The 18564-nt window shown below is 39.5% G+C and overlaps 1 protein-coding gene and 1 long non-coding RNA gene across 6 annotated transcripts; one reads left to right on the plus strand and one right to left on the minus strand.

Annotated features, from left to right (window-relative positions):
- Positions 1-1898: 1898 nt before the first annotated feature.
- On the minus strand, positions 1899-3527 carry LOC115729554 (plasmodesmata-located protein 2-like). Of its 5 annotated transcripts, none has more exons than XM_048281950.1 (2): positions 2498-3527; positions 1899-2393 (listed from the first exon to the last, which is right to left on the minus strand). In XM_048281950.1, exons 1-2 carry the CDS (start codon positions 3249-3251, stop codon positions 2191-2193), a joined length of 957 nt encoding a protein of 318 aa, XP_048137907.1. In that variant the 5' UTR covers positions 3252-3527; the 3' UTR covers positions 1899-2190. The 5 variants fall into 5 exon arrangements, with proteins under 5 accessions (XP_048137907.1, XP_030516039.2, XP_048137908.1 ...); XM_030660179.2 differs by having other exon boundaries at positions 1899-2241; positions 2498-3526; XM_048281951.1 differs by having other exon boundaries at positions 1899-2279; positions 2498-3526.
- A 3606-nt stretch (positions 3528-7133) lies between these two features.
- Positions 7134-18130, plus strand: LOC125315870. The gene is made up of 3 exons (XR_007199150.1): positions 7134-7145; positions 7411-7415; positions 17669-18130. It is a non-coding gene; the product is annotated as an uncharacterized LOC125315870 (long non-coding RNA).
- Positions 18131-18564: the final 434 nt, after the last annotated feature.

An 18564-nucleotide genomic window follows, 5' to 3' on the forward strand; every position in this document is an offset into this window, starting at 1 on the left:
GTGTGTTTGTTCATGCGTGCTTGAGTTTATATGTTTGTGGTTCTGTGTGTGCCTGCGAGAGAGAGAGAGAGTAAACTAGAAGAGTATGTGCAAGGTAAGCGAGTGTCAAAGGGGAATTTTTCCTAGCCTTGAGTGGATCAAGCAGATGCATCTTAGCAGAGAAACATGGGGGAAAGTTCACCTTCGTTCTATAAATATGATTCACCTACCCTGCCTAAACTCTGCCTTCCAATTTATAACCCGGTAAAAGTACCGGTCTCTATCTGTCAACATTTATGGCGACCAAGAGGAAAATAACTGTGCATACTTGGCAGTGAGTTGCATACGTTCTTAGGATGAACTATTCTTTATTCTGCAAGTGATGTTTGGTATTGTTTTGCATGCATGGATTATATACGCACCTTTACCTTTAACTGGTAATGGTGGGAGCGGTTACTTAAGTCAAATTTGGTTTCTTCCCTCCTATGAAGCTGGTGAGGAAGGTGTTGTTCTTTAGATAAGGCTTTTTACTTCAAGACGATGCCAATATGGTAAAATTAAATTGGGTCATTGGAAGATGTGGATGGAGAGAAGAGCATGACAAGAATCTTCCTCTCCTCCCAATTCTAATAAGCTTACCTTGTACTTGTTAACTGATCAAATGTATTCCCGTCCTCGCCGTTATACTGCATTTCCAATAGACTACAGAAAATATATCCCCCCTCGAGGGTCTAGCAACTAATAGCATGTATCCATCCACTCCGAGCTCGTGTTTTCTCTTGTAATGCAACTTGAGTTTTGTCCGGAGTTGTCAATGCTTTCAATTGCTTTTCACCGTGAATCCGTACCCCACTGTCATTGGGTTATTTAATGCTTTCCATTGCTCTTTTTCCAGAAGTCTGTTTGGGTTGATTTGGCTGGAACCAGCATGGGTTAGTCATTGCAAAGGTAGATGCGTATCTTGAATTTCCTTCTTGATAGAAAATTATATGCAACTTAGCACGAGCAGTAGATGCGGTTGGAAACTTGCCTTGGACATTAGTCTTTGACTTTTTTTCACTGTACAATGTCTACATTGCCGTTGAGTAGTTGGCATACTCAGATGCGTCTTTTAGATAGAATCTTTTCTTCGCCCGAAGTTAGCTATTTGCTGGAAATTGCTCTTCTTTTAGGGTTGCAATTTGTGTCCTTGTTGCGTTCAGGTCGACGTTAGTGTTGATTACGCGGGCATAGCGTTGGCCAGGTTTAACTGGACACAACACGACTAATTCATCATGGCAACTTACGAAACACAGACCCAATCTAAGTATCGGCGTGTTAACCTGACCTGCCTCGCACAGCATTACTAAATAGCAGGTTGGCTGGTTACATAAATACACCACCGATTAGTCATGGTTGAAATGGTTTGGCCTGTATATGAACCTGCTCTCGAAGTGTGACCTATTTTGATTAGTGATCTATCCTTTGTACGAACAACTAAAACCCCCTCAATTACAACGAGCTGTCAATCTGTTAGACCAAGCTTGACCATGAGATTGGTCATATGACACTACAAAACGCATTTTTTTCAAACCGAAATTACAAAAGTTCAAGTCACAAAAGCTTCCAAATTCACATCATCATCAACAAAATAGATAGCTCGTGCCACATTGACTAATCGACAAACAATCATAACCATTCTTCGATTAATGAACCTTCGCGAGTATACCGGGGCCACGCGTTTAAACAGAGTCATTCTCTGGGCGTCGCTTAAGCTGTACGGGAAAGTCGAGAGCTCAAAGCGGGTTATCCTCATTGTATCCGATAAGACAACTAAATACAGATCCGAAGAGCAAGAGTTGTGTACGAAACAAAATGTCATTAAAAACAGCCCTAAATTCCTACTTTACTTTTAACACATAAAGAAGAAAGTGGGTCCGAATGCTAATGGCCTACCCCGCTCATCATCTTTCGAAAAAGAAAGCAATGCAATCTTTGAAACTTTTTCTATGTATATTTACTACTTCTTTGTCTGTCGTGACAAAAACCAAAAATGCACAAATCTCTTTCAATTTCGTTCTGTGTGTAGTCAATCTAATTGGGGACCGATCCACACATGAGGGCGGGGGTGACATCAACTATCGTACTTGCTGGCGTCCCGCTTCTTGAACAGTGACTTCGCGAAGAGCAAGCAGACCACGCCGAACCCCACCGCGGCCGCCCCTCCTACCACTACTGCCACTGTCTTCTGTGTGTGGCGGCCGCCCCCAGTGCCGCCTTCCCCTGTTCCTGGAACAACAACCCGCAAGCCGCTTTTACTCCTTTACTTGCTCGAATCATGTCGCATGCATTGTCGGTGTGCGGAAATGGTGAACTTATGTTACTTCTCGGTAAAGGAAAGATTTTTAAGCGCTTATATGCCTGAGGCCAATTTTCTGGCCAAAGCAACGTAGTTTTGGTGGCCATCGATCTTAAACAATATTCTTTGAAAATAAATTTAAGAGAACAAACTAGAGAGAGAGAGAGAGATTTCTTTTACCTGACAGCGACGCCGACGGAGGTGACACGCCGGCGACGCCGTTGGGGTAGTAGCTGAAGCTCACGTAGCACTTGTTCATGTACACTTGCCCTGAAATCGCCTCGCCGCACTCTGCCTCCACTCTCTCCAACGCATTCTTAACGCACCCCTCACAGTCGCCGCCAATCACAGCGTCGCCCTCGCACTGTCCCAACACATACACATTCCCGTAACTCCCCGTATAGAACCCGCCGCCGTCGACGACGCCGCTCTCCACCATCCCGAACGCCGTCTCCCTCTTCGCTCCGAACCCCGCGTCCTTCTCCGACCCGCAGACCTTGTAAACCACATCCGTGTCCGGCGCCTCCACGAAGCCGCTGATTTGGTACTTCAGATAGCACCCTTTGAGCTGGACCCTCGCGGCGGCAACGGCGCCCCCGCAGAGCTTCCGGGCCAGGTCGGGCGTCTTGCCAATGCAGTCGCCGCACTGGGCGGCGGTGAGGTCGCCCCTGCACTGGAAGAGCCCCGAGACGGCTGTTGTGCCGTCGCCAACGGTGGTGGAGTAGAAGGTCTTCTGGGAGGCCTGCGAGGTGAGTGTGGAGAGGAGGGATTGGAGGTTCTGGGCGGAAGCGTCGGTCGGGTCTGGGAGCTTCTGCTGGGCGCAGCCCTTGAACACCAGGCCGGTGAAGTCGGAAGAGGGCTCAGTGGGCGAGAGCGAGAGGAGGAGGGCGAAGAAGAAGACCCGGATGTTAATCCGAGACAGAAGCAAGCCCATCTCTTTAAGGGATGATATTGATCAGAATTTGGGTCCGGCCATTGATATGTGCTCTGTTCTTGTTGTAGGCTGACTCCTTCCTCGGGGAGTTTCTGGAAATAGGTATTCCGCTTCTTTGTCTCGATTGAAACCGAAAGCGATGAAAACAGAGCAACTTGATTGAAAACAGGGAAATTAGTAAGCGCGTATCCGATGTGTAATTCCAAATTGGTTCTGGCTTTCTCCACAGTACGGTAATTTGGGGTTTCACTTCACCTCTTTTTCGGGGGGGTCCCTTTTGCTTTGCTTTGCTTTGCTTTGGGGTGTTTTTATCTTTGCTGTTGCTTTTCCTCTCATTTTCTTCACAGGTCTGGTTTGACAGCTAAATGACTAAAAGACGATCTCTGTGCTTTGATTAATTCCGATAATGAACTGCTCAAAAGACAAGAACTTTGTGCGGGCTGAGTCTCGAGTTGGTGTGTGTCTCTCTTTTTCAATAATTGGAGTTGTTATTCGACCGCCTTTACTGATGTGGGGACGAAGATTAGTGCAAATCTTGCTGTTTGGACTCTGCAACAAAGCCATAGAGGGGGCAGAGTATGTATGGGAACGGTTTGATCCGATTCAGATTCGATTCTCTGTTTCTGATGCAGGGCTCTCCGGCTCAGGCCGTGACGCCTAACAAGCAACCTGGAATTTCGTTTGATGGGAGTCTGCAATTTCCATTGGAAAACAAAAGGAAAAGGCATGTTTCTCCGTATTGATTTTTGGGACGATGATTCAAATGGTCCCTGAATTTTAGCTCCCTGAATTTTAGCTCAATGTATAACTTTCTTGAACTTTTAATTTGTTCGATATGATTTCTAAACTATAGCTCAATAATCAATGTGATCTCTAAATTGTATGAACATGTACTAAAAGTTTAGTGACTATATTGAATATGTACCGAAAGTTCATAAATTATATTGAATAAATTAAAAATTTCAGGGATCACATTGCACGTTCAGTTAAAGTTAAGGGAATACATTGAACAAATTAAATTGAATTAAAATTCTGGGATCATGTGTATCATTTTCCCTAATTTTTTTTTTATTGCTTTGTGTATTTGCTCTTTTTAGCATGGGTTCCCGCAGTACAAATCTCCTGCTGCTACTAAAATATGCACTGTCTCTCCATTACCAAACAGCTGGGTTCAGGCACACTATCAAAACTCAAATCTAAGGTTCGAATGTTCCCAAAAGTTTCCCCCGTGTATTAAAACATCAATTGGAGACTTTAATAATAGTCATATACTTCAAGTTGCTGCACGAGACGACCGTCCCATGAAATTCCACGCCGATTTCGACGCGGGTGGCGAACCAAAGAAGGCTTATAGGTGCAGAACAGGGGTCCGGGCCAAGGTCTTGAGCTCAATGTTGCCGATCCGTGTGAAAGAAGTTAGTCCGGAAACTTATCGGTTGCGCACGTAACGTCACGAGGATCTTCCTGGAGATGGTCTAGTCAAGTTGCCCTGAACATGACTTTGATTAGCAGCATGCACCTGTCACCCAAAAAAAAAAAAAAAATCGCAGCAAGGATCTTTACCTGAACGAAAGAATAAAAGCGAAAAGTTGCTGAGAGCAACAAGCATTGGGGGGACCCTGATACGAAGAGGTGGCCAAAGAGCATCCCGATGTGTGGCTCTGAACAAAATTCTTGAATGTCACGAGTCGTTAAAGTTCCATGGCTTAACTTCTTATGCATGAAATGTCAACATTTTTAAGTAATGTTGTGTTAATTATTTGGTCATTGCATCCTTGGGCTTTGAAATTAAATCGATAATTAGATTTTTTTTTGTTGGTCGAACGATAATTAGATTTTTGAAAACCATAAAAAAAAAAATACTCTAACAGGGGCATGGGCTTAAACCAGCTCTCACATGATTTAGTTAATTTGATTTGAGCCGATCTAGGTCGATTCGGGCTTGAAACGAGAAAAACACATGACTAATTTAAAACCTATCGTACAAATGCTAATTCGTTTCAGAGTTTCTACTATTGCTATTTTAGTCTTATATCGTCCCGCAAAATTTCAGTATAGTTTTTCTGGCCTATTGACGCCAGAAATAATTGATTAATGGCAGTCCAGTCATTATCCGTAGTCTTACGTGTCATGTCTGTGGATCTGGTGTGTACAACTCTACTCAAAATGACACGGTTTTGCTTATTTTCCTCAATGTTTTTATTTTTTTTCTATTTTCTATTTCTTTGTTTTTTATTTTCTTGAACATCTTTTCCGAATCCTAGGTTCTCCTATTATCCCGGACACGCAGAATAGCTGCCTCTATTTCTTGAGGAAAACGGCGAAGCTGGAATTGTGCATGTACGTGAATGAATGTGCCTGTGCAAGTTGCTCTGTTGCAGATTTTCTGAAGGCTCGGCCATGGCTCGACTGAGACCTGAAAAGGCTTGGCCATGGCTTCTTGAAGCTCGACGGCAAGTCGCTTAGAGGAGGAGTCACCGAGCTCGCCGAGATCCGGAGGCTCGGTCATGGCCATCGAGCTTGCTGAGATCTCAACGACCAGAAGCCCAACAAGCATGCAGAGGGGTGTTGAGCTCACGAGATGGGGTCAAACCGCTTCGTTTGATGGAGGTTTTGCGATCGACAGTGGATTGGTCGTGCTCTACCTTTGTTTTGCAAACATCGTGGTTCTGTTAATCTAAATAGGAAAAAAAATTAGCGAAGCGACGTCGTTTAGTCTAAAATTATTCAAGTCAGATCGCTTGTCAGGTAACGTAGGACGACCCGCGATGGCCGGACGCCATGTCCGCAATTTCCGATGTCAATAGGAAGAATTATATTGAAATGCTGCGCAAATATTTAGGATTACGTTAGCAAAATTTTTAAAAAAATAACAAGTGGATTGTCATCCATATAATAAATTTATGACCAGTTAGATAATTTGGGATAAAAGCTTGGTCGAATCGGTGCGTAAATAGCCGCAGCCACCAAGTTTATGAGATCCGAAAGATGTTGGATATAATGTGATCGTGCCGTTCTATGCTAAATGCGTAATATCCAGGGACACAAAAAATGCCCTATGCAATCAAACACGATGAAGGGGTAATCTAGTCTGTCCCATTTTTTTCCCCTCATAAATCCTTCAACTTTCACTCTAGTCCCAAATCTACCTATACGTCCAAAAATCACCACTAGTATACTCAAAATTACGACATCAGAACCAATTAGAAGTTTATTATCGGAACCCACGTTTTCATCCACACGGGACGTAAAATTGATGTTGATAATAACAACCTTATGTTGTTGATAATATCGAAGAAATTGAATTGAGATTGGACCTAAAATTGATGATTTGTCAGGGAATTAGGCCTCTTATTTTCAGTTGCTAACATAGGTAAAAAGAAAATAAATTGATAAAGAAATCCCAAAAGATGACCTTTTGTGCCTGATTAGTTTTGATAATGAACAGATCAAAAGACAAGAACTTTGTGCGGGCTAAGTCTCGAGCTAGGTGTGTGCTTTCTTTTTCAAAAATTGGAGTTGTTCCTCGACGGCCTTTATTGATGGGGGCAAAAGTTGGTAAAGTGGTGGAAGATTAGTGCATATCTTAGCTTGTTAGTGCGTTGTTGGGACTCTGCAATAAAATAGGGGCAAAGAGCAGCCGTGTCATGATCGAACCGAACTGAAATTTCATGCATTTTCTGTTCAATTTGAGTTTTGGTTCGGATCATAGAAAAATGATCGTTCTTTTTTGCCGGTTTGGGTTATTTCTGTTCGGTTAATCGAACCATACCCGAAATTCTTAACAAAAACTGAACACCCAACTTAAATCTCTCTTCTTTCTCACCCTACTATTCGCCTCTCTTCTCTGTTACAAAAAGCGAAAATCCCGAACCGAATCAAACCTTTCGGTTCGTGTCGCGATTTGATTCGATTCAGCTACTCACCCTATCGGTTCGATTCGATTCAAATTTCTTGAAAATCCGAACCATTGACAGTCCTAGCAAAGAGTATGTATGGGAATGGTATCATCCGATTCGAATCTCCGTACTTAGATGGGTTGCGGTGATGTAATCGTTTCCCGCTATTCGGACACATGAACACCGATAAACAACCCTACAAAAGTAGACCAAGATCCAATAAGACATGAATCTTCTTAAAAGGATGTCAATCGGTTTAGTATATGTTTTCTGGGTACAGACTTTTGGTACTTGATAATAAGTAGGTTTAGCAAAAACCAAAAAAAAAAAATGGCAGAGTTCGTGCATGTATATATGTCTGTGGAAGTACAACATTTAAAATAGGAATAAGTACGTTAAAAGTTCTAAAACTTATCACGAAAGTGAAATCAAGTCCTGAAACTTTTAAATAATATAATTAAGTCCTAAAATTTGTCGAGAAAGTACAATCAAGTTCTAAAACTCGTCAAATTGGTGAAATTAAATCTTTTCGTTGATTGTACTTTTTGAAAGTTTTAGGACTTGATTGTATCTTTTTGATTTGTTGTAAGATTTGATTGCAACTTTTGAAAATTTTACGACTTGATTGCACTTTAGTGATAAGGTTTAAGACTTGATTGCACTTTTTGAAAGTTTTATGACTCAATTGCCTAAATTATACTATTGTGACACCAATGTTCCAAACCTTTATTGTATAGCCAACTATTCTAAGCTGTATTCGCAATGATTTGTCACATCGATATAAGTTTGAAGTACTTATGGCACAAAAACAATGTCGGGTATTGATGTCATCGATGGGCAAAGTTTATGACGACCTTATGGGTAACCAAAGGGCATTTTTATCAAATTTGGTGCAAGAATCTTGATGATGAAAAGAAAGTTTGGGGTATTCATGTCATCATAGACGTAATTTAGGATGTCTGATGATATCTTCTCAATAGTTTAAATAGCTTGGATTAAAGTGAAATTTTGCTTCGTCTATAAGAGTCGATTGATGCTAACAAAAGGCATGCTTTTCTCATTGATATTTTTTGGCTGCTTTGGGACTTCAATGATCAAATGCCATCTTTTGTGCTTTGGGTCCTTGGTTGGAAATCCCCATGTGCTATTTAAATATGCAAGTTGTCCCTACAACACCAAAAACTTTAGTTCGTGCACGCTATCAAAACAAAAATGACATAAAGTTCGAATGTTGCAATAAGTCTCCCCCGTGTACAAATATACAAATTGAACTTTAGAGATTTGGAGAACTACGATAATAATATATTTCATCCTGTTGCACGAGACGAGCCCCCGTGTGATTCTCTGGTGCTTTCGATGCAAGAAGTGAACGAAAGTAGGTCTGTGTATGACAAAAGGGTTCCGGTAATGATCGTAAGCTCCGGTTGCCGATTCACGTGAAAGAAGTTAGTACGAAAACTCATTGCATTGCAAGTAATGATACGAACATTTTACTGGAGGTCGTCTAATTAAGTTGTGCTGAATATGACATTGATTAGTAAAAATTGTACCGTGGTTGTGTTAAAACCGCAAGACTTGTCTCCATGCTTGGCTTCAACTCTCTCTCTCTTGCTCGTTGCTTCATGATTGTTCTCAATATACTCCAAGCGGGGCTAGGTCCAAATTCGATTGGGCCTAAAAGCCCACCAAGGCCCAATCATATTTAAAGAATTAAAGATGCCTTTAAAACGAATTAAAAAAAAAAAGAAAGCTTAGATATCTGAAAATAAGGCCATCTGTCTTTAACTTTTAGCATCCTGATGTGTTGCTTTGGACATAATTTGTGAAAGTCACGAGCCTTTAAAGTTAGATGGCACAGACTCATTAGCTCACAAATGTCTAAGTAATATTACATTAATTATTCGGCACGTGGACGGATTTAGAAACTACATTTAATACTTCGATTTTTGAAAAAGAAGAGATTTTGATTGTGGGCTGGGCTTAACCAGCTCTCACCTAATATGATTAAAATTGGCATACATCTCACATTAATGCATGCAGAATGATATTAGAAGTGTCAAAAATTAGGTACAATGCTCACTTTGTTGCTAATTTTTTTTGATAACTTAAGAGCTAGTTTTTTTTAAAAACAATTATTTAAGTGCCAACTTTGGTGAGCTTTGCTGGAAATCTTTCGTGGCTCGTTGAAGGCCCGGAGGATCCCACTCAACAGTAAAAAAATTAAAAAACTAAAAAAATGAGCTAAAAACTAAAACGATTCAGCTAAAACTAAAAAGAAATAAAAAAGGGTTCAGCCCTTGCTGCTGCTAGCAACCCCCTTTTATGTTTTTGCTTGTTTTAATTTTTTATTTTCTTATTTGTTTAAGCTTATTTTTAAGTTTACGACTATTTTTTTTAATAAAATTGCCACGTGGAGTCCACATGAGCTGATTTTTTTTTAAAAAAAATTGCCAAGTGGACTTATTTCTTAATTATAAATGATGTGGTACTAAAATTATTTAAATATAAGTCCCATGTATAATTTCTGGTTAAAATCTCTTGCCGTTGACACTTAAGTGATCGTTTTTTTTTTTTCGATTTGGTACTTAAGTGGGCTGGTAAAAAATTTTGGCACCAAAAAGAGCGCCTTACATAAATTTTTGACGCTTTAGGTGTCCTTCTGGCCCACTAATGCAGCGACAGAAAAGATTTCAATTGCTATAGATAGCTTTTGGAGAAAACGCCATGGATCATGTAGCTTGTTTTCAAAATCCCTCAGCTAAAATTTTCTTTCTCAACTACAAAAAGACTAAAATTGGCATGCATCTCTGCTTCATATATGCTTCTGGATTTGGAAGGTGTTCTCTAGTAGCATTTATGCCTTTCTTTGATCATGTTTTACTACTGTCTTTTCTCCTTGTAATAGTCAATTATCACCATTGTCGAAAGAGGATTGCCTCATGAGTATTTGATTAATAGCGGGGTCTTGAATCTTGATTGCCTGATTTGTGCCTGTTAAGCTTAAGAGAGTGGACTAGGAGAAAGGGGTTGACCATACCATCGTACATCTTTTTCCGAGTGTATTACGGTAATAACAATGCTAGCGTTGGGAATTGACTTTGAGGCTCAACCTAGCGACTTGTTTTTAAACCCAAACATACGTATGATTTCGTATAGTTTACTTGCCTCTCCTTTTCGGCTTTCCTATATTATTTTCTACTTAGATTTCGTTTGTTTCACGGAAAAAGTTTTCCTAGAAAAAAACATTTTCCACAACTTCTGCTGATTGGGGGGACGAAAATATGTGGTCGAAGAAAATATTTTTTGGTCAATGAAAAATATCTTTCTACGCCCGGAGAAAATGATTTTCATTTTTGAAAGAAGGAAATCATTTTCCTTTTGAGGCGCTTCTTTCGACCCGCAATATGATTTTGTCTTTGTACATGAACATGGCTTTTTGAAATTGTTATTGAATCCCGAACTACATCACAAATTGGTCAACAACTTTGTTGAGCAGACTCGGTCAACATCCCTAATAGGAGAGTACTCTTGAACTCGATTAACTTGTTTGTGTATGACCAGTTGAACTTGATTTAATTGTTATTCCATTCCAACTGATTGAACTAGAGGAATCGGCTTTATTTCGATCAGACTTGCATTGAGAGACTTCAAAAAAGATGCTTTCCACTCGATTTTGGCACTTTAGATTCGAGACTCAAAGCTCTTTGGCTTTTCGCCAAGCTGGTGATGTACACCTGATTGTGAAAACACAGTTATTGACGCGGACAATTCGACAATTATCGAACAAGTAATGCTCACGGCTGCTTTGGAACTTTTAATGGTTTTTTTTTTTTTTGAGACAGGGAACTTTTAATGATCAAATGCCATCTTTTGTGTTTCGGGTCCTGCGGTGGAAATCCCCTTGTGCTATTTGAATATGCAAGCTGTCCTTACGATACCAAAAACTTTAGTTCATGCACTCTATCAAAACATAAATAACATAAAGTTCGAATGTTACAGAAAGTCTCCCGCGGGTACAAACATATAAATCGAACTTTAGAGACTTGAAGAACTACGATAATAATACATTTCATCTTGTTCAACGAGACGAGCAGCCACATGAATCTCTGGTGTTTTCGATGTGTGAAGTAAACGAAAGTAGATTTGTGTGTGAAAAAAAGGGTGCTGTTAATGATCGTAAGCTCTGGTTGCTGATCCACGTGAAAGAAGTTAGAGCCTCAACTCATCCCTCGCATTGCAAGTAATGATACGAGCATTTTACTAGAGATTGTCTAATTAAGTTGTGCTGAATATGACATTGATTAGTAAAAATTGTGCCATGGTTGTGTTAAAACCACAAGACTTGTCTCCATGCTTGGCTCTGACTCTCTCTCTCTGCTCTATGATTGTTCTCAATACGCTAAAAGCGGGGCTAGATCCAAATTCGATTGGGGCTAAAAGCCCACGAAGGCCCAATCATATTTAAAGAATTAAAAATGCCTTTAAAACAATTAAAAAAAAAAAAAGAAAGCTTAGATAGCTGAAAATAAGGCCAGCTGTCTTTAACTTTTAGCATCATGATGTGTTGCTTTGGACATAATTTGCGAAAATCACGAGCCTTTAAAGTTAGATGGCACGGACTTATTAGCTCACGATGTCTAAATAATATTACATTAATTATTAGGCAAGCGGTCGGGTTTTGAAACTACATTCAATACTTCGATTTTTTAAAAAGAAGAGTTTTTGACTGTGGGCTATATGATTAAAATTGGCATGCATCTCATACTAATGCAGGCAAAATGACATAAGAAGTGTTAAAATTTATGTACAACACTCACTTTGATGCTCAAATTATTTTTGAATAATTTAAGTATCAATTTTTTTGAAAAATAATTATTTGAGTGCTAATTCTGAGTGAGTTTTATTGGAAATCTTACATGGCATTTACGTGGCTTGCCGGAAGATCCCAGTCAATAAAAAAATTAAAAAACTAAAAAATGAGCTAAAAACTAAAAGGGTTCAGCTAAAAGCTAAAAAAAAATAAAAAAGGGTTCAGCCCTTGCTGCTGCCAGGAACCCCCTTTTATGTTTTTTCTTGTTTTAACTTTTTATTTTTTATTTTTTTAAGCTTATTTTTAAGTTTAAGACTAATTTTTTTAAATAAAATTGCCATGTGGACTCTTTTTTAATAAAATTGCCGCGTGGAGTCCACATGAACTGATTTTTTTTAAAAGAAATTGCCACAGTGGACTTATTTCTTAATTATAAATGACGTGATACTGAAATTATTTAAATATAAATGCCACGTATAACTTTTGGCCAAAATCCCTTGCCATTGACACTTAAGTGATTGTTTTTTCTCCGATTTGGTACTTAAGTGAGCCAGTAAAAAATTTTGGCACCAAAGTGAGCACCATACACAAATTTTGATGCTTTAGGTTTCCTTCTATCCACTAATACAACTACAAAAAAGATTTCAATTGCAACAGATATAGTCTTTGGAGAAAACGCCATGTATCATGTAGCTTGTTTTCGAAATCTCTCAGCTTTCTCAACTACAAAAAAGATTCGACCAAAAAAAAAAACTACAAGAAAGATTAAAATTGGCATGCATCTCTGCTTCATATATGCTTCTGGATTTGGAAGGTGTTCTCTAGTAGCATTTGTGCCTTTCTTTGAGCATGTTTTACTACTTTCTTTCTCCTTGTGATAGTCAATTATCCCAATTGTCGAAATAGAAAATGCTTGCCCCCAAATTAGAACTTCAAAATTTTACATGTCAGCACATATGCATATAATGTCTTAGATATATAGATCACATATAAATTTGGTTAGATATTCTGAATTCATTTTGATGATATTTAAATTTTACAGGAAACCGAAAAATTTTGCCTAATCCTAAACAACATGCCCTTAATTAATTTTTGGTCATTATAGTTTATCTAGGGTTTCTATTCGACCATTGTGTCATTATCTTGTGGAGTGTATTACGGTAATAAAGATGCTAGCGTTGGGAATTGACTTTGAGGCTCAACCTAGTGACTTGTTTTTAAACCCAAACATACGTAAGATTTCGTATAATTTACTTGTTCCCTTTTTTTCAGCTTTCCTATATTATTTTTTACTTAGATTTCGTTTGTTTCACGGAAAAAGTTTTCCTAGAAAAACATTTTTCCACAACTTCTGCTGATTTGGGGGCCCAAAATATGTGGTCGGAGAAAATATTTTCTGGTCAATGAAAAATATCCTTCTAAGCCCGGAGAAAATGATTTCCATTTTTGAAAGAAGGAAATCATTTTCCTTTTGAGGCGCATCTTTCGACCCACAATATGATTTTGTCTTTGCACATGAACATGGCCTTTTGAAATTGTTATTGAATCCCGAACTACATCACAAATTGGTCAACGACTTTTGTTGAGCAGACTCGGTCAACATCCCTAATAGGAGAGTACTCTTGAACTCGATTAACTTGTTTGTGACCAGTTGAACTTGATTTAATCGTTATTCTATTCCAACTGATTGAACTAGAGGAATCGGCTTTATTTCGATCAGACTTGCATTGAGAGACTTCAAAAAAGATGCTTTCCACTCGATTTTGTCACTTTAGATTCGAGACCCAAAGCTCTTTGGCTTTTCGCCAAGCTGTTGATGTACACCGAAATGTGAAAACACAGTTATTGACGTGGTCAATTCGACAATTATCGAACAAGTAATGCTCATGGGGTCCAATGACATAGCGTATCGACTCCAACAGACATTATCGGGTGCATCAAGGTCATAGAAGCCCCAATGCACCACAATCCTAATATCACGTGGGTCCCGTGTGGGTTCCATGAAAATCAAATGTCATAGCTTATTTTGCCGAATGAAAATGATGTTATACTTAATAGATACAAAAACTTCGTTATAATAATAAGATGTTGTAGTAGTTATTTGCTTTAATTTCTAATCCGACTCTCGATAAAATGGAGGTCTTTAAACCTACTTGTAAAATACATTGGTTTCAGCCATCTATAATTTCAAAAATAATGATTCCATAGGTGTAAAACGTATTTCGAAATATGTGCCATCAATATTTTGAATTCAAACTCAATAACGTATTAAATTTGTGGAGTGCCAAATTTTTTATATCAAAATAACATTACATACTTTTCCTCAAAATACAAGAGAGGAACATCACAATTCAACCGCAAAACAAGACACATCCCGGACAACTTCAAACCAAAACAAGTTCAAGAAAATAAGAGGAATCATGAGAACAAAGTTATGGATCACACGCTCAAGGAGCAGATTTGTGATTTCTTCACGCCAAAATCGACAGCTGATCACCGAATCCGTCTTCAATAATGAGCAAACACCAAGATATTCATCTATTGCTATGGCTTTGTCTTTTGGCGGTGCGCGCCTAGGTTTGGCGTCCCCAACACTAGCATTGAGCTTGAGTAAAAAGGTCGAATGAACACAAATCTGACATATGTAAAAGTGAAATCTTCACGAAGCTCTTTTGATCTCTTTCAAAACTGGACTTATTCACCAACGAAACCCGAGGAAAGCGAAATCCCAAAATATGCATGCAAAAAACCCAAATCTAGACTAGAACGGGAGAGAAGCTTTTGGATCTAAACTAAATAGAAAGAGAAAATCTCCCAAATGGGAGGAAAGCAAGAAAAGGAAATAGAGAATCAAAACAACCTAAGAAAAAGAGGAGGGGAGGGAGAGATCTAGCTCAAACTCTCTTCTCCATGGAGGTTGAAAAAGGAAGTGTGTGAGAATAAGAGGGAGATGAGAGAAGAGGAGAGAGATACTAGGGCCGGCTAGGTTTTTTTTTTGGGGGTTTTGTGGAGTACTAAATCAATAAATTAAAACTTGGTTGAATGTGTGCAACTCTTTCTTCGGATTTAATTATTTGTGATTGGTCAATTATAAAAAGAAAGGTCATGCAACATGTTGAAAATTAATTCGAGGGATATCAAAGTGACTGGGGCAGAGGCATGATGACTATGCAATAAGCATGGCGTGGCATGGAGAAGCCTAGGCTGGAAAATAGTTTCAGACATGCCACACATGTATTTTGGAATTAGATTTCTATCTTGCATAATAAAGTCATCACAGTTCCTCTCGATTCTCACATGTCGTCTAACTAACATATAAAATATGGAATGACTTTCTTATTCAATGTGATTAACTAGTGCTCGTTAAGTACCGGTTAGAACATCTAATCATAGGAATCTCATATGGACCGCACATTTCTAACGGTTGAGATTAAGAAGATATTCTCTTATTATTATTTTTTTAAACAAGACTAATGCGCACCAAACTTCATGCATTTGATTACCGTTCTATTCATCTCACGAGAATCGAGATGTAGACAAATACAAACTCCGAAAGAAAGAACAAAACAATTGAGATGGGACTGTTAATCCCGTGCTTTTGTGCACGGCAACTTTGCCATTCTCTTGTTAGCCACTAAACGCAAGTGTTTTAATGTCAGTAATTAGCATTGTCAGTTGTTCAGGGGCTGGAGGATGAAATCCGGTCGGAGAGGGAGAGGCCGAGCAGGGGAGAGGGAGGATCGGCTGGGGCGAGGGTGGATCCTGCGGCGGAGAGGATGATCTTGAGCTTGTCGATGGCAGATTTGCATGCAGAGACAGCGATTGCGGAGTTACCGGAAAGCATCATGAGACTGCAGAAGTTTAGAATATTGAACGTTTACAGAACTAAGATAGCAGAATTGCCTCGTGACATTGGAATGTCGACAGAACTCCAGGAGTTGAGAGTTTTAGATTGCAAAGACATGGCAGGACTACTGAGTAGTATGGGCGAACTGATTTCGCTAAACAAGCTTGTATTAGACGGGACAGGCATTTCAGGATTGCCAGAAAGCATTTGTAAGCTCCCTTCTCTTCAAATCCTCAGCTTTCGATTTTGCAAGAAGCTTCAAGAAGTGCTGGAACTGCCCTCTGGCTCAAGAGATCTAGGTATAATCTGCCAAAATCGGCCACGGCCACATCTTTCCCAGCTGACCCTTCTCAACAAACTCACCTTGTCGGATTGCCCTTGGCTTGTATGTCTGCCAAATCTTCCAGTTGGACAATCTATGCTTTGCATTACAGATTGTAGCAAACTGAAAGTGTTGACGAATTTGTCAAAATTGGAGCACTTATCTGAATTGATTCTCAAGATGTGCCGTGAGCTAAGAGAAGTCACCGGCTTGGAAGGTTTAGGGTCCGTATCCAACTTACAGGGTCCCTATCCAACTTACAGGTACGGCAATGCCCTAAGATATGTAGGCTTGGTGCGGTCAAATCCTCGGAGTCATTGAGAGGCTTACACGTGGATGAGGCGCTCCAGGATTCTTCCAAGTTAACGAGCGCAAAGGTACCTCAGCTTGAAGGATCGCTACATCTTTCTAATTCAAAGATTCCGGAGTCCCTAGACTTTTCAAGTTTAAAAAGTCTGAGGGAACTACATGTTACAGATTGTACGAATGTAACTGAAATTCGTGGCCTAGATGGATTAGAATCCTTGCAAATTTTGGATATTTTTGGGTGCACATCACTCAGACAATCATTGATCCAGTCAAATTTAAAGAAATTGCATAAATTTTATGCTACAAACTGCCAGAACCTAATTGAAATTCGAGGCCTTGAGGGTTCGGAATCCTTGATAGATTTGGGAATTTCTGGGTGCACGTACCTTACACAATCACCGGACCTGTCAAATTCAAAGAACCTGTAGACATTCGATGCTGCAAGCTGCAAGAACCTAATTGGAATTTGAGGCCTTGAGGGATTAGAATCCTTGGTTGTTTTAAACATTTCTGGGTGCTCGTCCATTGGACCATCACTAGACCTGTCAAATTTAAAGACTCCATGGGAATTATACGCTGCAAACTGCGAGTACCTAAGGGAAATTTGAGGACTGGATAGCTTAAAATCCTTGAGAAAGTTGGATATTTCCGCGTGCACATCCCTCGAAAAATCGCTGAACCTTTCAGAGTTAAAGAAACTACAGGTTATTTGTGCTGCCAATTGCAAGAACATTGTTCAAATTCGAGGTATCGATGGATTAGAATCTTTGAAGAAATTGGATGTTTCTGGGTGCATATCCCTTAGACAATCAATCGACGTGTCGGATTTAAGGTATCTTGAGGAATTAAGTGCTGCAAACTGCAAGAATTTAGTTATATAATTCAAGGCCCTAATCCATCAAAACACTTGAAGTTGGATATTTCTGGGGGCAAGTCCATCAAACAATCACTGAACCAGTGATGTTTATAGAAGCTGAGAAAATTTCAAGCTGCGAACTGTGACAATCTTGTTGAAATTCGAGGCCTTGATGTTTAAGAATCCCTCGAAGATATCTCAGGTTGCTCGTCTTTTGCACAATCACTAGACATTTTGATTTTGTAACATTTTTTGTGGACTGCAAATTGCAATCTAAGTGAATTCCCTGGCCTTCACAGGTTGGAGTTGTTGGTTAGTTTGGCGGTCTTTGGGTGCACGTCCATTCAACAATCACCCGACCCTTCAAGTTTAAGGGTCTGAAGGAATTCTATGCTGCAAACCGCGGTAATCTAGCTGAATTTCGAGACCTTGACAGGTTAGAATCCTTGGAAAACTTGAACATCTCCGGATGCATGTCCATTGCACAATGACCTTTCAAGTTCAAATTATCTGAGGCTATTATGTGTTGCAGATTGCAAGATCTGGCAAGTTTGAATATATCTGTGATTGCATGTCCATCGATGCTTGACCTTTCAAGTTTAAAGAGTCTAAAAGAATTTGGTGCTGCCAACTGCGAGAATCTAATTGAAGTTCGAGGTCTTGACAGGTTAAAATCTCTGGAAAGGTTAAATATCTCTGGATGCCCCAAAATGATTACATGCTGCAAATTGCTGGAATCTTGTTGAAATTCGTGGTCTTTTTACAGTTTGGATTTACTGGCAAGTTTGAATATCTCTGGGTGCATATCTATTGAAAGATGACCAGACCTTTCCAGTTTAAAAAAATTCGACGGGATTTCACGCTGCAAACTGCAAGAATCAAGTTGAAGTTCTAGACCTTGGTTGATTAGAATCTTAGGAAAGCTTTTATCTGGATGCGTCTCCATTGAAAGATTATTACCAGACCTTTTTTATATACATAGAAATATGCTGAAATTCCTCAATTCTCTTTATCCGTTCTATTTCCCAAGTGGCTGGAATTATTTGCGGACGGACATGAACCACTGCTTAAAGCTGCATGAAATTCCAAGCCTACAGGAATTCTCATCCTTCAAATGTTTGTTATTCAGGGATGCAAGTCCTTAGCAAAACTTTCTCAGGAGTTGAAGTTTGGAGATTTAAGAAGCTTGATGGCGTCAGTTTGTTGGGAAACTTTCAGACATCCCACAGCTCGAAAGATTGAGGTACCTAGAAAGAACAGAAATTCCCTG

This window comes from Rhodamnia argentea, chromosome 7, assembly GCF_020921035.1.
Source record: "Rhodamnia argentea isolate NSW1041297 chromosome 7, ASM2092103v1, whole genome shotgun sequence".
Classification (NCBI taxonomy): Eukaryota; Viridiplantae; Streptophyta; class Magnoliopsida; order Myrtales; family Myrtaceae; genus Rhodamnia; species Rhodamnia argentea.

Excerpts from the sequence above, each read along its gene's own strand:
- LOC115729554 (XM_048281950.1), bottom strand. The coding sequence starts at position 3,251 with ATGGGCTTGCTTCTGTCTCGGATTAACATCCGGGTCTTCTTCTTCGCC. Across the intron at positions 2,394-2,497 it reads TCCGTCGGCGTCGCTGTCAG|AAAATTGGCCTCAGGCATAT; the intron begins GTAAAAGAAATC and ends TGCTTTGGCCAG.